The 18,999-nt window shown below is 33.7% G+C and overlaps 1 protein-coding gene across 1 annotated transcript in view; it reads left to right on the top strand.

The window, feature by feature from the left end:
- Positions 1-18,713, top strand: part of LOC149897905 (uncharacterized) — a 72,397-nt gene extending 53,684 nt beyond the window's left edge. The window contains exons 40-52 of the mRNA XM_090115679.1: positions 19-231; positions 508-631; positions 711-2,980; positions 3,280-3,410; positions 3,519-4,581; positions 4,680-4,796; positions 5,086-5,181; positions 6,153-11,766; positions 12,044-12,165; positions 12,793-12,932; positions 13,450-13,606; positions 13,935-14,040; positions 16,500-18,713. Of these exons, the coding sequence (XP_089971805.1) occupies positions 19-231; positions 508-631; positions 711-2,980; positions 3,280-3,410; positions 3,519-4,581; positions 4,680-4,796; positions 5,086-5,181; positions 6,153-11,766; positions 12,044-12,165; positions 12,793-12,932; positions 13,450-13,606; positions 13,935-14,040; positions 16,500-16,560 (10,214 nt within the window). The 3' untranslated portion in view covers positions 16,561-18,713. The remainder of the gene's footprint in view (positions 1-18; positions 232-507; positions 632-710; positions 2,981-3,279; positions 3,411-3,518; positions 4,582-4,679; positions 4,797-5,085; positions 5,182-6,152; positions 11,767-12,043; positions 12,166-12,792; positions 12,933-13,449; positions 13,607-13,934; positions 14,041-16,499) is intronic.
- The last annotated feature ends 286 nt before the right edge of the window (positions 18,714-18,999 follow it).

An 18,999-nucleotide genomic window follows, 5' to 3' on the forward strand; every position in this document is an offset into this window, starting at 1 on the left:
TTATCTATTTTGTTACAGATGCAAAACGGCAATCTATAATATCCGCAGAGTCGGGATCTGTAGGTGAACTTCGTTTGGAAGAAAAACGGCCATCAGATGCTCGGAGTTTAACAGAATCTAGAGATTATACGTTTGAAGAATCCGAAGACGATATTAGAACGCAAGGAACTCACGTCGATTATGTAAAAGATAAAGTGGACGTTAAAGAAGTTGAAAGCAAGAAGTCATTGGGTATTTAATTTTTAATCTTCTATAATATTTAAATAATATTGTTGATGGTAATTAAATATTAATTATACTTCGATAAATAATTTATTTTATTTGGATTTAATTCAATTAATTACTTTAATTTAAATATATTTTTTAGTCTAATTGAATATACTTTATATTACATACGGAAACAAATCGAAAATAGAACTACTATTGCAGACAGGAATGTGGAAAGAACAATATTTAAAAAACTAATATAACATATTAATATAACAGGCATATTTTTTTCAATTTAAGGCAAATCAGACGCATCTAAAGTTGCAAAACTTATACATGGTGATTCACTTGATGACGTAGAAGCTTTCCCTGAAGATCATGTCGCTGACTACGTTCACAAACTTCCACATATTGCCGAGATCAGGTAAGAAATATGTTTGCAATATAAAATTATGTTTGGATTGCAGTTTACTAATTACTACTGTAATCATTTTATATTTCAGTTCTGATAAATTGATAACAGATAAATTTTTGAGTAACGAACGCGAACAACAGTCCATACGTGAGAGTAATCTAATAATTATAACAAAACCATCAGAATCAACGTCTTTGGACACATCTTCAGAAATAAAACAGATACCTGAAAGTCAAACGGTAGAATTCGCCAAGATAGAAAAAAATGAAGAAAAACATACTCGTGTTATTCCTACGTCACTTAAGGAAGAAATTGACTTAGTAAAAGAGTCCACTGAAAAGTCAACAGATGCAGATGAAACCTCAATAGATGTGCAAACAACGACAGGTACATCTGGAGAAGTAATAACAATAACGACAAAAACTGAATTAACAAAACTACCAACTGGGGAGGAGAAATTAACGAAAACTGTTACTGAAAATACAAAGTATCCTTCTGGTAAGGAAACAACATCAACGAGTGTTTCAGAAACAATACAATCTGGTAAACCAGAAACGAAAACTGATTTATCGGAAATTATGAAGCATTTGGAAGAATTTGATTTTGATGAAACACTATCAGATGAAAAAGATAAATCAATATCAACAAAAACTGAAACACGCGTTGGACCTGATGGTGAAGAGATAACTACTACGACCCTGACAGAAGTTGTTATAACTCCGGATGGTGACGAAGTTACGAGAGTTACTGTTACCGAAAATACAAAATATGCCTGCGGTGATGAAATAGTTGCTACCAATGTTTCAGAAACTGTAACATGTTACCGTCATGAAACTATGACTAGTAAAGAAGAAGAAGTTGAACAAGAAACAGATAAAATGAAGTTTGATGACACAGTGACGTTAGACGATGAAAGTTGCACATGCGATGTTGTGACAAAAACTGGTGACTCAGGCGAAATTATAACAATCACCACTAAAACTAAAAAAAATAAAACTCCATCAGGAGATGAGATAATTCAAACTACAATTACGGAAGTAACCAAATATCCCTCTGGCAAACAGACAACCTCGACGAAAGTATTGGAATCGGTTAAATCCTATAAAGAAACAGATATTACAAGTGCGCTTTTAGAACAACTAATAAGTCATGACGAACAATATAATATCCAAGAAAGTGAACCTTGCAATGAAGAAGATAACACAACGTCTACGAAAGTTGATACAAAAATTGGTGATGCGGGAGAGGAAATAACAATAACTACGGTTACAGAAGTATTTAAAACGCCTTCTGGTGAAGAGATAGAAAAGATTACAATAACAGAAACCATTAAATATCCCGACGGCAGACAATCCGGTTCAACAAAAGTTTCAGAGCGCAAACGGTCCTCTTTTTCAAGAGAAATTAAAGTTTCTAGTAAATCCCAGAAAATCGTTGATGAAAACGACATAGAAGATGATCGTCTACTAGATGAATTAGTCAGCATCCCGGGTACTTCTAATAAGGAAACGAAATCTAGACACGAGAAAATAAAAACACAACAAGCAAAAACAAGTGAACCTAAATTTGACATTACTAAAATAAGAACCGATACTCTGAGTAAACTTGAAATTGCCGAATTGATGGGTGATACTAAAGAAACAAAAAAATCAATTCCAAAAGAGCTACCCATAATAGATACCCAAGAGATTACAAAAGAGCAAATTAAGCCTGTCATTGATGATATATTACAAAAAGGATCTATTGTAGCAGCGACTCGTAGTCCAACTATTGAAAAAGAATTTAAAAGTAAAGAAACAATAGAAACTGAGAAAAGAACTTATGACGCTAAAGTTCCCCATAAAGAAGAACGACGACATTCTTGTATAAGCCCAGCCATATCATTGGAAAGAATTGCTGAATCTGAAATTGAAGGCGAAGAAGATATAATTAAACCGAAAGCAACCGTTAAATTCGTTGAAAGTGAAACTAAAATTGAATTAAAGAAATCCGATTCCGCAATGAAGCAGATGGCCGATAATATTGAAATTATTATCAAACAAGCATCTGAAGAAGTAGATCTTTCTTCCGATGAACCCGTTTATGAAAAAGAAGTTGAGAAAGAAATCACAAAAGAAGATGATAAAATTGATGAAACCGAAATCAGCAAATCAAAAGAAAAAATAATTGATGAAATTAAAAAAGAATTTGTACCCCAAGAAACCAAAATTCATAAAGAAAGACCTGCTCTTATGAAAAGCTTATCCAGAGATAGCGGAGAAATAATAATATTACCAAAGAAAAAGCACGCCAGAACTTTCTCAGTTCAAAGTTCTCCTGACGAAATTGAAGAACAGATTTATACGGATTCTGAATCAGGTATATTATTTTGATTTATTATTCTTATATTATACTAGCGGTCCGCCCCGGCTTCGCCCGTGATACATATTTCGCAATAAAAGGTAGCCTATGTTCTTTCTCAGGGTCTAAAGATTATCTGTGCCAAATTTCATCAAAATCGGTCCAGTAGTTTATGCGTGAAAACCATACATACATACATACATACAAACCTTTCCTCTTTATAATATTAGTATAGATAGTGTTGATTATATTGTACTTTGGTTGATGTTTATTCACGATTCAATAAATGATTATTATAATTTGACGTTTCTTTGCAGATATGGATAAAGCTAAGGTATTAGAAATTATTGAGCCTTCATCAGATGCTGAAGGAATAATAATTCCTACAAGTTTTGAAACAAAACGTACCGATTCTTTAGATGATGCAGATGATTTTCCGGAAAAAGAGGTAGGCAGTTTAAAAATAAAATAATAATGGTTCATTCTTTGAAAAATAAATACAAATGATATATAAATTAATATTTATTTTAACAAATCTTTACTATAATCTCCTCAGGCTGAATTTTTTGAAGAAGGAAAACCAGTAGATCCTGGCGTTTCTTCAGATGGAGTTAGCATTGAACAACAATCTGGGCCTAGCAGTACTATGCAAAGAGATTTCGAGATAATGCCTCAAAAATTTGTCAAGAAAACTCACTACGTTGATAGCATTTTACGTTCAGATCTAATTTCAAAGTCCACGACGGAATCATCTGTTACTACCGTTGTATCAACCTTAACTAAATCTTCAGATGACGATCAAAAGTCTGTAATAGAAGAAGGAACATCAGCAGATTTTTCTAAGATGAGTGGGGCTGATTTAATGAAAGATTCATCCAAAACCTCAGTTGACCATAAGGATGAATACAAAGCAGAGGAACAATTTGAAGATCGTGCAACACCTGATTTGTCAAAAAAATCTCTTGACTTGACCAAAGATTACTCAAAATCTTCAATCGATAGTAAGGATACGTCTAGAGACTTTGCTACCAATGAACTGTCAAAAGATTCAACAGTGGACTTAACCAAAGATTTCTCAAAAGTATCTATAGATAGTGTAAAAGAAACTTCACGATCTATAGATGAAAAAACATTCTCAGAAGATCATTCATCGATGGACGTATCGAAAACATTAGCATCTGATGCATCTGATGGAATAACTCTCAGTAAAGAATTTATTGAAGAAGAGAGGTCGACATCTAAAATTGTTCAAATAGCATCTAGTTCTTCACATGATACTTCAATGATGACTGAAAGTAAATTGAGTGAATATGAAGAGAAATCACAAGATAAATCAAAGGTTCTTGATAGTACCGAACAAAGTACAGAGCTAAAATCGGAATCAGAGAAAAAAATTGAAACTCAAGGGCGGTTGGAATCTAAATTATATGCAAAGATTGATGAAGCCAAGCAGGCCGCTACGGAAGACGTAAAAGAAGGTGAAACAGTGGCAAAGCCTGATGAAGAGGAATCTGAAGTCAGGGACATTAAAGAATTGAATAGAAGGTGTTCGAACCTTCTAGAAGATATATCATCGCAAGGGGCACTTATTCGAATTGATTCAAGTCATATAACACATGGTAATATTGTATTTTGTTTCTTATGTTTTTAAGCATATCAAGCGGCTATTTCATAATGTTCAATTTAAATAAGGATTAAAGAAGATTTTTATTTTCAGAACTAGCATCAAAACTTTCTAAAACACCGCCGCCTTCCCCGGTGGATTTAACTATGAGAGATAAAGCAAGAGCTGCTGAAAGTATAGCGGAAAAGCAATCCGGGCTACAACTTACAGGTATTTTTCTTGAGTATAGTTATTAATTTAAAATATTTTAAATTTGAAATATTAGAAATAAAAACTTACGCGGATATCACTTGGACTGCAATTATTTATTGCAACCGTTCAACTTGTACTTAGTCATTCAAATAATTTAAATTAAAAGTGTGTATTTTAATAAGCTAAAGCGTAAGGGATCGTATGATATTAATCTAATAACGGACATTTATTCATATTCCACTGTTATTGTTATAAGTTTCAGATAAATTTCATTTTTACTTGTTAAATTGCACTGTTACATTATTAGGTTCCGAAACAGTATATCTGGATGCAAGTAGACAATCGCCAAGAGCATCATCTGGAGGTGACAGTCAAATAAGCGAGACAGACGCTCATCAAAGCGGTATGTAATTACAAAATAATCATACAAATGCACATCATAAAATATATGAAAATCTAACAGCAGAAATATTTTATTAATGAAATGGTTTTAATTAATTGGAGACAAGAAAAAAATACCCTAAAATTTATTTTTGTAAGATTGCTAATATGTAAACGATTAAGCTTTTGCAGTCAGTAGTGGCAAAGTATTGTAGTGTCATGGCGAAACTTTACTCATTGTCAGGTAGACACGAAACGTAGATTGATTATTTTTGCCACACCTTTTGTTTATGCCAATTATCGCATGTGTACCTCAAATTCCATTTACACAATAATACTATAAATAAATATATGTGTGATTTGTTCTAAACAATTCAGAATGAGCACAGCCAGCTACATGGCTTGGAACACACAACCATGAAATGATACGAAACACGTTTATCGTTAATACATAAATACCATCAGTCCCAAACATAATATTTGTGTTGCAAATGTCACCGTAATAGTATGCCAATTTGAACAGCACAGTAAACTTTACTTTCTTTCTTGCGGAGCCCTTACGTTGCTTTAGGTAAGTGGATCCATGATGTGACGGAATCAATGATTTCATGTTATCGCTTCTTTTTAGCGGTACTTTTATTATTATTTTATATCTTATGCATCACAGTTTTATTTGAACATTTTTTCATCACTTTTGAGTAACGTTTCGCTTTGATTCACAAATCTTTCTTGTTTATTTTACATTCAATCATTACACAAGCTTTTGCCACATTTGTATCATACTTCTTTTATCTCTTATTGGCGTTTAGTTCATTTATAAAAAAGTGCTTAAATGTATAATATTTTATAGGTGATCGAATTTAATAAAATTTCTATAATATACTGATTTTGGACAAAGCTTTGATTAAAAATTTCTTAACACATATCGATGTTGCACATTTTCTATGTTCGAGTGTTTGTCAATATTTTCCTTACGCATATTTTCTTTTTCAGATATTTTAACAGAAGCATCTAAGGTTCTAACCGCTGCCGCCATACCAAAATCACCATCAAAACATCTTGCCGACAATTTGGCATTTGTAAATGTAGACAAGCCCACTATAACAACTGGAGCTATAGAATTAGTTGATCGTACGATAGAGAAAAGTATTGATGTAATTGATCAAATTAAGAAGGAACAACTTGCCGTCAAAATGGAGGAAATGCAGAGATCTACTTCTTCTGATACTTTCTATTCAGAATCGAGAGTAGAGACATCTACTTCATCGTCTTCTATTCATAAAACCATTGAAGGGTCACAACTAAAATTTCAAAACATAGACCCTGATGCAGTTATGTCAGATATGATTGCTAAATTTGGAACAACAAGTGAATTCAGTACTGTAGTTTCACATAAAGAGACTGAGACTAAAAAAATATCGGGACAAGAGTTTTTCTCTGAGACGAAGCAGGTATCATCTTCCGATGATGACTCACTTGTAATAAAAACAAAAACTAGTCATGAGCTAAGGGGGCAAGAACATGAAATCAAAGAAAAAACTGTTATTCGAAAAGATGGAGAACAAACTGAAACGTCTCAAAAGAAAATGGAAAGAGCCCATGAAGCGACTGCTAAGAGATCGGATATGGAAACAAAAACAGTCTTTAAAAGTACTGATGATACGGATATAGTTAAAGTTGAGAGAGAATTTACTGAACAAGGTTTATATACTGGAAGACAAACTAAGTCAGAAGAACGCATGACTGCATTAAAAGACGAAACAGTGAAGAAAAAAACTGAAGTTAAAATATCAGAAAGAGACTTATCACATGAACAATGGGGAAAAGAATATTTTACTCAACCTGGTGAATTAGAAGACATACATGAGGTTGATGACACAAAAACTAAGGTCGCTTTCGTGGACTCAACTTTAAAAATTGTTGAAAAAGACGAAGTAGTGTCTAGTGTTGAAGTTTCTGAAAAGGGTAAAGTAATAAGTTCTAAAGTAGAACATCACAAAGAAGAATCTGTAATTGAAAGTAAAGAACACGATGACTTGAGTTCAGATGCATCACACGCACCAAGTTTCAAGAGTGAATCTGGTGAGAGACGTGGATCCACGGAAAGTAGTCCAAAAAGCAAATCTAAATCATTTAAGAAAGATGACGAAATTTATGAAGTGGACTTCATTAAGGAAATTAAAGTATCTACGTCTCCGATAAAGAGCACTTTTAGCCGTACTGGAAGTCAGGACACGCATTCTGAATCGGAAGTTGCACCTGAACTGCCTCATGACGCCGATACTCCAAAAAAAGAAAAACTTACTAAATCTCCTGTAAAAATTCCCCAGCAACAATTAGAAGATCAAGTTTTAGAAGTATCAGTACAACAAAAAACAGAAGCGTCACTGAAATCTAGCATAATAGAAACCACTGCAATTAAAAGTTCTGATACGGGTACTGTTTTAGAAATAAAGCCCGCGAGCGATCTTAAGACTGATATATCTACTAAGCCTACTAAGACTGACGTGTCTCCCGGTCCAATAGAAATTTCTGAAGAAATGAGCACTTCGAAAGACCTAATGATAAAATCTGCTGATAGCGTAGATACAGAATGTATGATAAAATCCTTGGAATCTCATGAAGCTGAGATTTTACAAAAGTCCATGGACTCTACAGTAAGTGCGGAAACTTTACATCCATCAGAGTTTTCAACAGAAGCAGATTCAGCTTTTCTCACTGGAACCGATCATAAAAAAGAAGAAATGAAGCTTATCAAAGAAAAAAGTTTAGAAGATATATGTAGCAGTGGTTATGACACAGACCTCTCATCTGCTGAATTCCATGCAGCGAAACAAGAAATGGAAAGAGTAGATTTAGATTCAGTTACTGTTCCACCTCTAACGGATCTATCGGTTTTAGAAAAAACTATAGATGAAGTTAAGCAGTCCATTGAAGCTGCTCAAGTCGAAATCATAAGTGAAAAAAGCGATGGTAGTATGAAATATAAACAGTCGCCATCCGAATTCCAATTCAAAATACTTATAAGCCCTGATAGACCTGAAGTCATTACTGAGGAGCCTCAGCATGGTGATGATGCTACTAAAAGTGCTCCAACACAAGAAAAAGACGAAAAAAGTCAAATATCTGATAGCACATCTCATAAAGTAAGCTCTCAAGAAGAAACAACATTGTCTGATACAGATAATAAGGAAACTGTTCAAATAAAAGAATCAAGCCCACCTTTAGATGCAGATATATCAATTAAATCAGACAGTGGACCTCACTCTATTTTAGAAACTGAAAGTGACATAATGTCTGATAAAGACTTATCTTCTAAGGGTAGTCCTGAAGTTAAACTAAGAGTTCAAAAACACATTAAATCTAAATTAGGTGTTGCTGAGAGACGCTCAGCCTCAGAAATTGAAGGTTGGTCAAGTTCCGGAGAAAGCCACTATCATAGTTTTGAACATTCAGAAAGTAGACCGCTATCGTCGGATGTTGAAGTTATGATGACTGCGCAAAGTGCAACAGAATTCGAAACAGCTTTAACAAGTCATGACGTATCATCACAATCTCTCAGAACTTCAAAAGATTATTACACAGCATGCAGTTCTCTTGCATCTAGAGATAGTATGAGAAGTTTGGATTCCGATGGTTCAAGTCACGTAGCTAGCATTGATATTTCAGATGCATCGGAAACATTAGTACCTTCAGCTCACGAACTCAAAGAAGAGCTAATGGAAAGTAGTACATATGTTGAACAATTTCTTCATGAATCTGAAAAGGATCTTACAAAGAAAACTAGTGATGAAGAAGTTTCTGGTGAAGAAGAAGATTACAAAAGTGATACTGTTGAACCAGTTGGGAAGATGAAAAGGTCACATGAAATGAGATTTCAACCCAAAGATATGATACCGGAACACTTTCCGCTAGAAACTACATCAGAGAGTACTGAATTTGACGAAGATTCACTAAAAGATAAAGAAGGATCTGATACAACAATTTCCAGTCAGCTTAAGACAGATGAAATTTTATCATCGTCAATCTCAAAACTTGACATGTCATCTTCGCAATCACAACTTGATTTAGATAAAGAGGAAGTACAAGAATCAATAACAAAAGTTTCATCGTATTCGGAACACGCTAAACCGTTCTCTGTTACAAAAATAGAAAGGCCAGAGAGACAATTTGTTGATATTGAAAGTGAAATAATACCAGTTGGTTCTGCTGCATATCAAGAAATCGAGCAATTTGGCAGTATAGTTACTGAATCCACTACAAAATCTTCGAAAGAAGAAACAGCTATTGAAAAGACTATTATTCCTGAGGAAACAAGCATCCCTAAAGTCAAATCTGATGATGCACCTCCACTTGAAATTAAAGAAGAATGTATTAAAAAAACTGTGCAAGATATAAGTGTGGTGCCGTTTCCAGTAATGGAAAGACCCCCGAGTCAAAGAGAATTTGTTGATGTAGAAGAAGAAATTATACCTGTCGGATCAAAACAATATGAAGAAATATTGAAATCTAAAAGTGATTCTTCTGTTCCAAAAACTAGTGCTGAGAAAGCAACTGTTATATCAGACGAATCAAAAGCATTAGAGAGCAAACAAAGCTCAGCTTCAAGTTTAAAAACTCACGAGTATATTTCAACGCCACATACACCTCTGTCCGCGCCTAGTCAAAGCTCTCTTTCTACTGATAATGGTCGTGAATATATTTTAGATGATATTTATGATATATCGGAAACACCCGAACTGAAATCTGACTTAATAACTGAAAGTAGTAAGTCAGAACTTTTAGTTACAACTGATGAAAGAACCTTACGTAATTATGAAAAGGAACAAGATTCACCAACAAGTGATGAATTTGAAATGGTTGACAAACCCAGTGAAATGGATGATTTTGTTGTGATTGAGGAGGTTGCAAAGGAAGCTCAAGAAAGCGATCCTGAAGGTAAAAGCCTGCAGATAAAGTCACAAATATATGTGGCACGCCATGATACTGAAGTAGAAGAATACTTATCTAAAACAACTAAGAAACAAGAAAGTGCAAGCAGTACGTCCGGGTCATCGGACGATGATATGCAATATGAAATGGAACAAAGAAGACTACAAGCTCAAGAATTAGCCGAAATTGAAGCTGGTAAACGCTGGATTCAAATGCAATTTGAAGGTGATCCACGATATGATTATGAACGAATTCCCCTGGAAGATATCAAGGAAGAGGAGATGACAGATTTTGATGCTAGTCGCATTGGTAGTCTTAGCTCTCAAAAAGAATCCATCGGAAGCTTCGGCAGTTTTAGAAATTCGTATGGAAGTTTATCGGAATCAGAAATGGCTTCTCGTATGAGATTTAGAATCAAAGGGGAAAATGATGATATTTCTATTAGTTCACTCCAAGAATTTGAAAATCTTGAAAGGGCATTAATGGAGCAATACCAACAAAATTCATCATCTTCTCAAGACTCACTTAATGGCTCTTTACCTCGTCGTTATATATTAAGCAAAAGCCAAGGTGAAGAAATAGAAATTTCAAGTCTGAAAGAATTTGAAGGACTAGAATCTGCCTGTCTTGAAGCACTTAAAGCTGAACTTCTCGCGAAACAAAAAGAGGCATTATTATTAGCCGATCCTAAAGTTGTAAGTGGTAGTTTCTTAGAGCAAGAAAAACGTTCATATGACAGCAGCTCTGATAGTAGTCCACCTATGAAAAGTGGTAGCCCAAGTCAAAAATCAGGAAGTCCATCCCAGAAAAGTGGTAGCCCTTCGCAGAAAGGTGGAGGAAGTCCATCGCAAAGAGTTGGAAGTTATGGTAGTCCTTCTCAAAAATTATTGGCAGATTCGGCCGCAATCAGAAAGCTAATCGATCAACAGTTGGCTTTAGAACAACGTATGCAAGAGGCGCGACCTAAAATAGTTACAGTAAAGAAATATGATGACAAAGGAGCTTTCTTTGTGCCCGTACCAGAACCTGAATCTTCAGAACCAAAATCAGGCGAAGTAGTTGAAGAATGTACTAAATCTTCATCTTTTGTGTGTGCATCTGCACCAAGTGATGGCTCTGCTGAGTCAATCCCCGGAGATTGCGAGGAAATGATGAAACTTTTAGATCAAGAAGAAAAATCTAAAGATAAACCTAAAGTTCCAAAATTACCGGAAGGTGGTGTTATAGAAGTTGTTAGAACCACAACAGTAATACAACAACGGTTTGTTGATGGAAAAAAAGTATCGGAAAAAGTAACTGGGCAAGAGAGTGACGGTGCAGTTGATATTCCAGTACGGACAGTGCAATATGATGAAAGTTGCATGTCATTGGGCTCAGAAATGTCTTCTTCATTAGCATCTCAACCTTCCGAATTGGATAGTTTAATGACTGTAGTTGAAAGGCAGACTACAGAGGGTGAAATTGTAACTTACTCTAGGCAGACTATAACGGTGTCTGCGGACAGACCAGAAGATTTAGATTTCTCTAGAGAGGGAAGCGCAATACGTGAGCTATCGCCCTCCTCCGGGAGGTCTATAGCTCACAGTATTGTGTCAGGAAAACAATTCACAGATCCGGCTAGCGGCTCTTGGAGTGCACAGGATGAGGAACTCAGTTCCTCTGGAAGTTTTAGCAGGTAAATTATTTTAAAATTATAATACATCGATTGCATGGACCACCTGTTTTAATACACGTCACATGACAATTTCATAAAAATCAAATAAAGACAAAACTCTCTTAAAGATATTTAATTCATGCTTAAATTTCTGAAAATATTATTTCTTACATATTTATAAAAAAAGGGCTAAACGGTAATACATATTTGTAAAAATAAAATAGGACTACTCACTACACAGTAAAATAAGACTGATAATTGTGGAATTATTATTCTGTAACTAACATACTTATAACAGGGCTCGTGCAGACTTGATGCTCGGCAGCACGGACAGCTTGGAGGCGACCAGCTCGAATGCTACAAGAGCTACTTACAATTACGAAGTGGACACACCGATGACAGGAAGCCTTACTTCTGGAGGTAATTTGAATAAACTTTACATGTTGTAGAAAATTAAACGATATATGAATTTATTTAATTGACTAAATGGGTATTAAATAAATAATCCTTATAATGTAGATATTACCTACTAGTTATTATTCTGTGATATTACAAATAAATTGTCTTAAAACTTTGTTTTAATTTCTATGTAACATGTCCTAATGCTTTACCAGATTCCAATAATCTATATCATCCTAAACATGTATATTTCTAAATTACGCATTCATAATCAAAGCTTTATAAAACGCTATAATATGTAAATTTTAATATCATCGCTAATACCTCTTCAACATCAGAGCTATAACCTTATTCATTTCATATTTCTATAAAGTAATTCTTACCTTACCATAACTGCTATATTATGTACCAGACTAACAAGCATAGTACGTTCTTCTATAAGAACCGATTTTTATGTGCATTTATTACATACGAGAATACATTTACTTTATGCTTAGAATTAAAAAAGAAAATACAAATAAAGATCGGCTCTTTAATCATTCATGTCATGAGCATTAATCCTTGCTTCTAATCTAATTATTTTTATGTACATTGCTACCCCACCAAGCTTGTTACTAATCAGAAAGATAACAGCGGTACCACCTCCAGGGTCGAACACCATGGTCTCATCCCTTGATACCCTGGACCCAGTAACGGCTGTACAAATGGAGAGCCTTGAGCATCAGTCCACGAGCGAACATCATTCACAATTTGAAGTTCACGAACCTGACTCTGATACAGAAAGATTGGTATGTTGATGGATAATTGTTATTATATTTAAATCTGATCGAGAAAATAATGTACTCAAACGTAAAAGCGTATCTCGTCTGGAAAAAGCACGATTTAAAAAAAATGTCTTACATATTACAAACTATCTGTGCTCCGCGGTTTTACCCGCAGTGCTCCGCTACAGTTGGTCTTAGCGAGATGATAATATATAGCCTTATAGCCTTCCTCGATAAATGGGCTATCTAACACCGAAAGAATTTTTTCAAATTGGATCAGTAGTTCCCGAGATTAGCGCGTTCAAACAAACAAACAAACAATCTCTTCAGCTTTATAATATTAGTACAGATGTGAAAATTTACTCCTTTTATTTTGAATGATGGACAATATCTTTGTCGAACTTATTTTTAAACATTGATGTACGCACAAAAAATACCAAGAAAATGTCAAATCTAATAACATATAGTACTCTAATTTTAAGGAAAAAAAACCCTCATAAATAAACGTTTTCCTAGTCATATAATAGCAGCAATATTTCAGGAATTAGACGGCCGTATCCCCAAAACAAAGGAACGTACAATAATGTTCGACAGCACGGACACACTAAGCGCAGTCAGCGGCGATAATTCGGTGAAAGAAGCTATTATTGAAGCACCAGCTGCTACATTCTATATTGGAGATACACCTATTGTTAGAGGTAATATAAATAATTAGGATTTGTATTGAAGTAGAAATAGGAAGAGAAAAGTTTAGTTATAGCTCTAAGCATGTTATATCGGATAATATAATATTATGTGAGAGTATAATTTGAAAACTTAATCCAGTCTGCTATATTATGATTTTCAATCTAATATCAAAAATAAACAAGGGGGTTCAGATTATTTCAAAAAATATAAACATAGTCAAAAGAATAGTTAGCCTGATAATATCACCAATTAAAATGTCTTAAGAAAATAAGATATTTCTATCCTTAGAAATAAGTAACTTCGATTCTATCATGCAATAACAAATTATGATGATATTAGGAGACCATCGCGAAGATGAAGACCAACCTACCACTTTATCTGGAAGCTGTCCGGCGTCATTACCACCGACCACACAAGCATCCCCGCCCATTCCTGCTCAAAGAAGGTAAGAATTTGCTGCATATTTTATTGTCTAGTTAACCCTTTTCTCTCATTTCAATGTCTTCTTTCTATAAGTAGTTTTCCTTCATTGTTTCGTTTACATGTTAGGCATTACTGGCCCTAGCTGTATAATTTAAGTTACGCAATTTATTTGATTGCGCTGAATCTTCAATGCTTTAATCACGCTTAGTTGTATCTATTTGTTGTTATCATTCTTTTATTTGTCATCTATTTTAGCATTGAATACAGCTGTTACATTTTTTAAGCTATTGCATAGCTTCTATCTTAGACTTTGAGCGCGGCGACTGAATATAAAAATTCCGTAACGAAAAAACCTAACCCCCACTCCAACCGGCACAGTGAAGTGATGCTGTGCAATAGCTTTAAGCGCGTCACACATGGTGAAGATACTATAATATTTTATGTTTAGATTCTCTAATATAAAATATTACAGTATCTTAAGGTATCCGGTATAAGCGTTCTGACCATCATTTTTCTTTTTGTCATTGCGTACTAAGACCCCTGTAGAACCGCCATCCTGTTACAAATGACCCGAAACACTGACACAAAATATTATAGTATCTTCACCGTGTGTGACGTGCTTTACCGCGGCAGTCCTCGAGTGCCACACGAATTTTTTATCACCTATAGCTTGCGTACGTTAGCATATATTATAAAAATCATTAGTCTGATATTAAAATATGCTAATTGTATAAACTAAATATATGATTATATCATTGCAGCTGCTATTGTTTAAGTCACACCCAAGACAAGACCGAAAAATAGGTACACTGTTTTTATTGTATTGCTTTTTATTATTTGCTTCATTTGTATCGTCCATTTTTTATTTGCCTTTTGTTTGATCATTATGGTTTTGAGTTTGATTTTGGGTGATGGCTTATAGACTGGGGTAGAAGCCTTTGAAAATAATGAAAAGATAAAAAAAATCGCAGTCGGATGAAACCCATTAGAGAAGGAGGGGAATATGATAAAAATGTAAGGAAAAATAAATTACGGTCAATCCGAGTTCGGGAAGCGGGAGGGGGGAGCTTTTAAGAGAAAAAAATGGTTTCTCTCGATTTCCGACAAAACTACAAGTCCTATAGAAAAAAGTTCAATGGCAAAGTTGTAGGTAATTAAAAGTTCTACAACTTTTGTATTCACAATTTTTTCACACAACCTAAAAATTTAGGTGAAAAAGTCAAAAAACCAAGTTTTTGGTCTTTTATTTCTATCTACTTCAAAATTTATTTTTTTTTTCTACGAAATTTGGTGGAAACTTACTTTATTATGTCCTAAATACACTGTAATTTATTTGATTGAAAATATTTATTTTTTCGCCTTATTTTGAATTAATACCAAAAAAACAACCTAATTTTCAATTTAATCAGGCACAATTCTTGAACTCTATATCTTCTCTTGTATCGGCTTTTCGGTAATATTTCAAAAGAAAAATAATTATCTGTTCTAAGTTTAATATTTTACAGCATATTCAAAAGCAAAATGATGTCGATAAAAATATTTCAGGTAGTTCGAGAAGTGTGCCTGATTTAGTAAAAGCTAATTTTCAGACTGTTTGTATGCATTTCCTGAGAACATTTACTATGGTGGTGTTTATTTTTTTACACCATATGAAAGTAGAGATTTCAATGAATAAAAGGCACCCCAAGTTTTTGAAAAAAGCTGATATTTTGACGGGTGACTTTTCGATTGAAAATTAGGTTGTTTTTTTGGTATTAATTCAAAATAAGGCGAAAAAATAAATATTTTCAATCAAATAAATTACAGTGTATTTGGGACATAATAAAGTAAGTTTCCACCAAATTTCGTAGAAAAAAAATAAATTTTGAAGTAGATAGAAATAAAAGACCAAAAACTTGGTTTTTTGAATTTTTCACCTAAATTTTTAGGTTATGTGAAAAAATTGTGAATACAAAAGTTGTAGAACTTTTAATTACCTACAACTTTGCCATTGAACTTTTTTCTATAGGACTTGTAGTTTTGTCGGAAATCGAGAGAAACCATTTTTTTCTCTTAAAAGCTCCCCCCTCCCGCTTCCCGAACTCGGATTGACCGTAATTTATTTTTCCTTACATTTTTATCATATTCCCCTCCTTTTCTAATGGGTTTCATCCGACTGCGATTTTTTTTGTTTCAAAAATTATCTACTCTAGTCTATTAGGTATGATTTCTGCTTTGTCTTAATTTTAGCTCATTTTGTTTATGTTGTCTATTGTTTTGTTTCTAAAATTAATACCTATTCTGATGATGGGAAAATACTACATATTTGATATTATATGAAATTTAGTTTTATAAGATTTACTGTATTGTGATAATTTAGCCTAATGGAATGATATATTACCTATTATCGTGATATGGGAAAAACATCATGTACACTTAGCTTTTGGTGAAGAAGTAAGATACTTACTGGAGTTATAATTTATTAATTTTGCTATTTTTCAGATCATTAACAATGCTCGCAAAATCACCGCACTCAAGTTTAGAAGACACTGTCAAGAAATAAATTTTTACTTTCTTAATACCGTCATCTTTATTAAAAGAAAGTCAAAATTTATTCTCAAATACGGATTATTATCATTTAGTTTAATAAACTTATATCACTTCGGTATTATAATGCTTAAAATCATGTTCTTTACGGTTTTATCAAATTGATCTTTTTATTTAACGAAAAAACAGATGAATATTTTTTTATTTAAATTTGTAATTGATAAATTGAGATGATTGACGAGAAATGAACTATATCAAATAGGATATTGATTAAGGATATTTACTATACTATTTTTAATGCAAGCTTTTGCCATGATATAGAGTCTGGCCAGCCAAAGCTGAACCCAGTGTTTTTTGTGGCGGCCACACTATCTTGAATGTCATCATGGCGTTTCTGCGTAGTTAGTTGTCAGTTTTGTTGAAAACGGTTCAAATCATTTGCTTTAATAACGTTTAAATCCTGCTGTGTTGTGTACCTAATGTACCTATATACTATGATCACCTTTATGAATATCAAAAGTATCAAAATGTATTTTTCCTACTGAAGCCGATGTTACCAGGTCCATATTTTTTAAATTTGCCGCCCTTTACTGGGTTCAGCTTTGGCTGGCCAGACTCTAACGACACTTAAAGGACTTACTCTTTTGGGACAATCCGTCACTGAGACTATAATCAAATTCCATAATGAATTTGACCTACTATTTTAATGTGTAATCAATAATACAAGTTATTACACCCAAGTTTTGATCCCAATGTTTAGCCATACTAGTAGATGTTCGACATGTATTTCGTTAAATGTACTAGACTAATATTTTGGTACTAACTTTTGTACTGTCGTTGGCCGACTGTCCATGTAACTTCGACCTAAGTCTAGTGGTCCAGATCGACGTTTTAGTGTGTACTCCCTTTTTGGAGCTATCTGTACATTCTTATTGTTGTACTTATGTATATACTCCTGTGTACATTTCGTTATTTATTCACTTCTATTTATTTAGTCACAAGAAATGGTTCTGCTATTATTTCTAGTCTTTAACTTTATTTGTACTTAATATTTATTATTTTTTTTATGAGTTAGAGTAATGGTGTTGCCACAAAACGTCATATGCCCTAGACTTTATAGATAGCTTAGTTCTAGTCTTCAAATATCGCTTACTAATATAGAACGATTTAACAATATGTAAGCAACGTCAGATTTTGAAAGATTTTTTGACTACTGGATTGAAACATTTCCTACATAATCTGTCCTATTTGGATTGCTGTTGGTTAATACGTTTCTACTCATGCACAATTTCTCATAAGTAGTTAGGTAGAGGTACAAAATTTAGGTTAAGATGTATTTTGTACGGCCGACTTGCTTTATTAAGGCTCGTTTATTTTGTTGAAACACGATTTTTATTTACATAGACAAAGTCTCATAGTTTTATTTTGTCGTGTATTCATACTTGTTAAAATTTTAGGTATTTGATGTTTTCGAAGTCGAGTGCTTATGCATTAGCACTATGTTTCTTAAAATTGTTGCCATACATGAAATTGTTAAAGTTGGTCGTAATGTAACACGGCTTGCTCACTTCCAGTTTATATAAAACGGCATAGATAAAAGAATGTTCTAGAAAGAATTGTTCTTATACAAGAGACTGATTGAACATCTAGGGGTGTATATCGATGGACTTGCTTAGCGCAACAGTAGCTGCGAGGCAATCGTTTCATATCGATAAGAGCTGTTAAGCTCTTCGCTACAGCATTATGGGCAAGAGAATTCCGTCACTGGTAATGAAGAAGCAGCCGTATTTACATGTGCAGTAGATTCAGAATTCTATGCAGAGGTAACAGAACTTATTATAAATATTAAATGTGTAAAATATTCACTCTTGCACTGCAATTACATTTCTCGTTATATAACTAAGTGAATTCAATTACTGAGTGAATGAATTTTCTTGACTGTAATGCTCAAAAATTAGCTATTTATAAATATTATATAGTGAATTATGTTAAAAGTATGTGTGCTTAAGTCAATGTTAATTAAGCTGGCGCCAAGTTAGGGCGCTGTCGTATTAAGTTTATATATAATTTGCTACGTTAGATTGTTTTACGTTGTATTTGTAATGCTGAATATTCTATCAATAAATAATATTATTGAATATTGAAATAAAATGCTATGTCTCATATTCATTTGTTGTTTTATTTTAAATGTACCCGCTCCCTTTCTTTATAAGTAAAACAGACATCGTCATAGAGATAAAATATTTCAGGACAAGGCACACACGGCATGATCTGATCCCATACTAAGCTTTCGCTTGTGTTATGGAAACCAGACGGCTGATAAACATTCATATATAATTTTAAATAAATACTTATATAGATAATTAACACCCAGACACAGAGCAAACATCTATGTTCATCACACAAATATTTGCCCCGGGTGGGAATCGAACCCACGACCTCTGGCTTGGAAGGT

Source organism: Colias eurytheme, chromosome 24, assembly GCF_061535395.1.
Source record: "Colias eurytheme isolate Ceu_HAF_F1 chromosome 24, ilColEury1 Martin Lab GWU primary, whole genome shotgun sequence".
In the NCBI taxonomy this organism is placed as follows: Eukaryota; Metazoa; Arthropoda; class Insecta; order Lepidoptera; family Pieridae; genus Colias; species Colias eurytheme.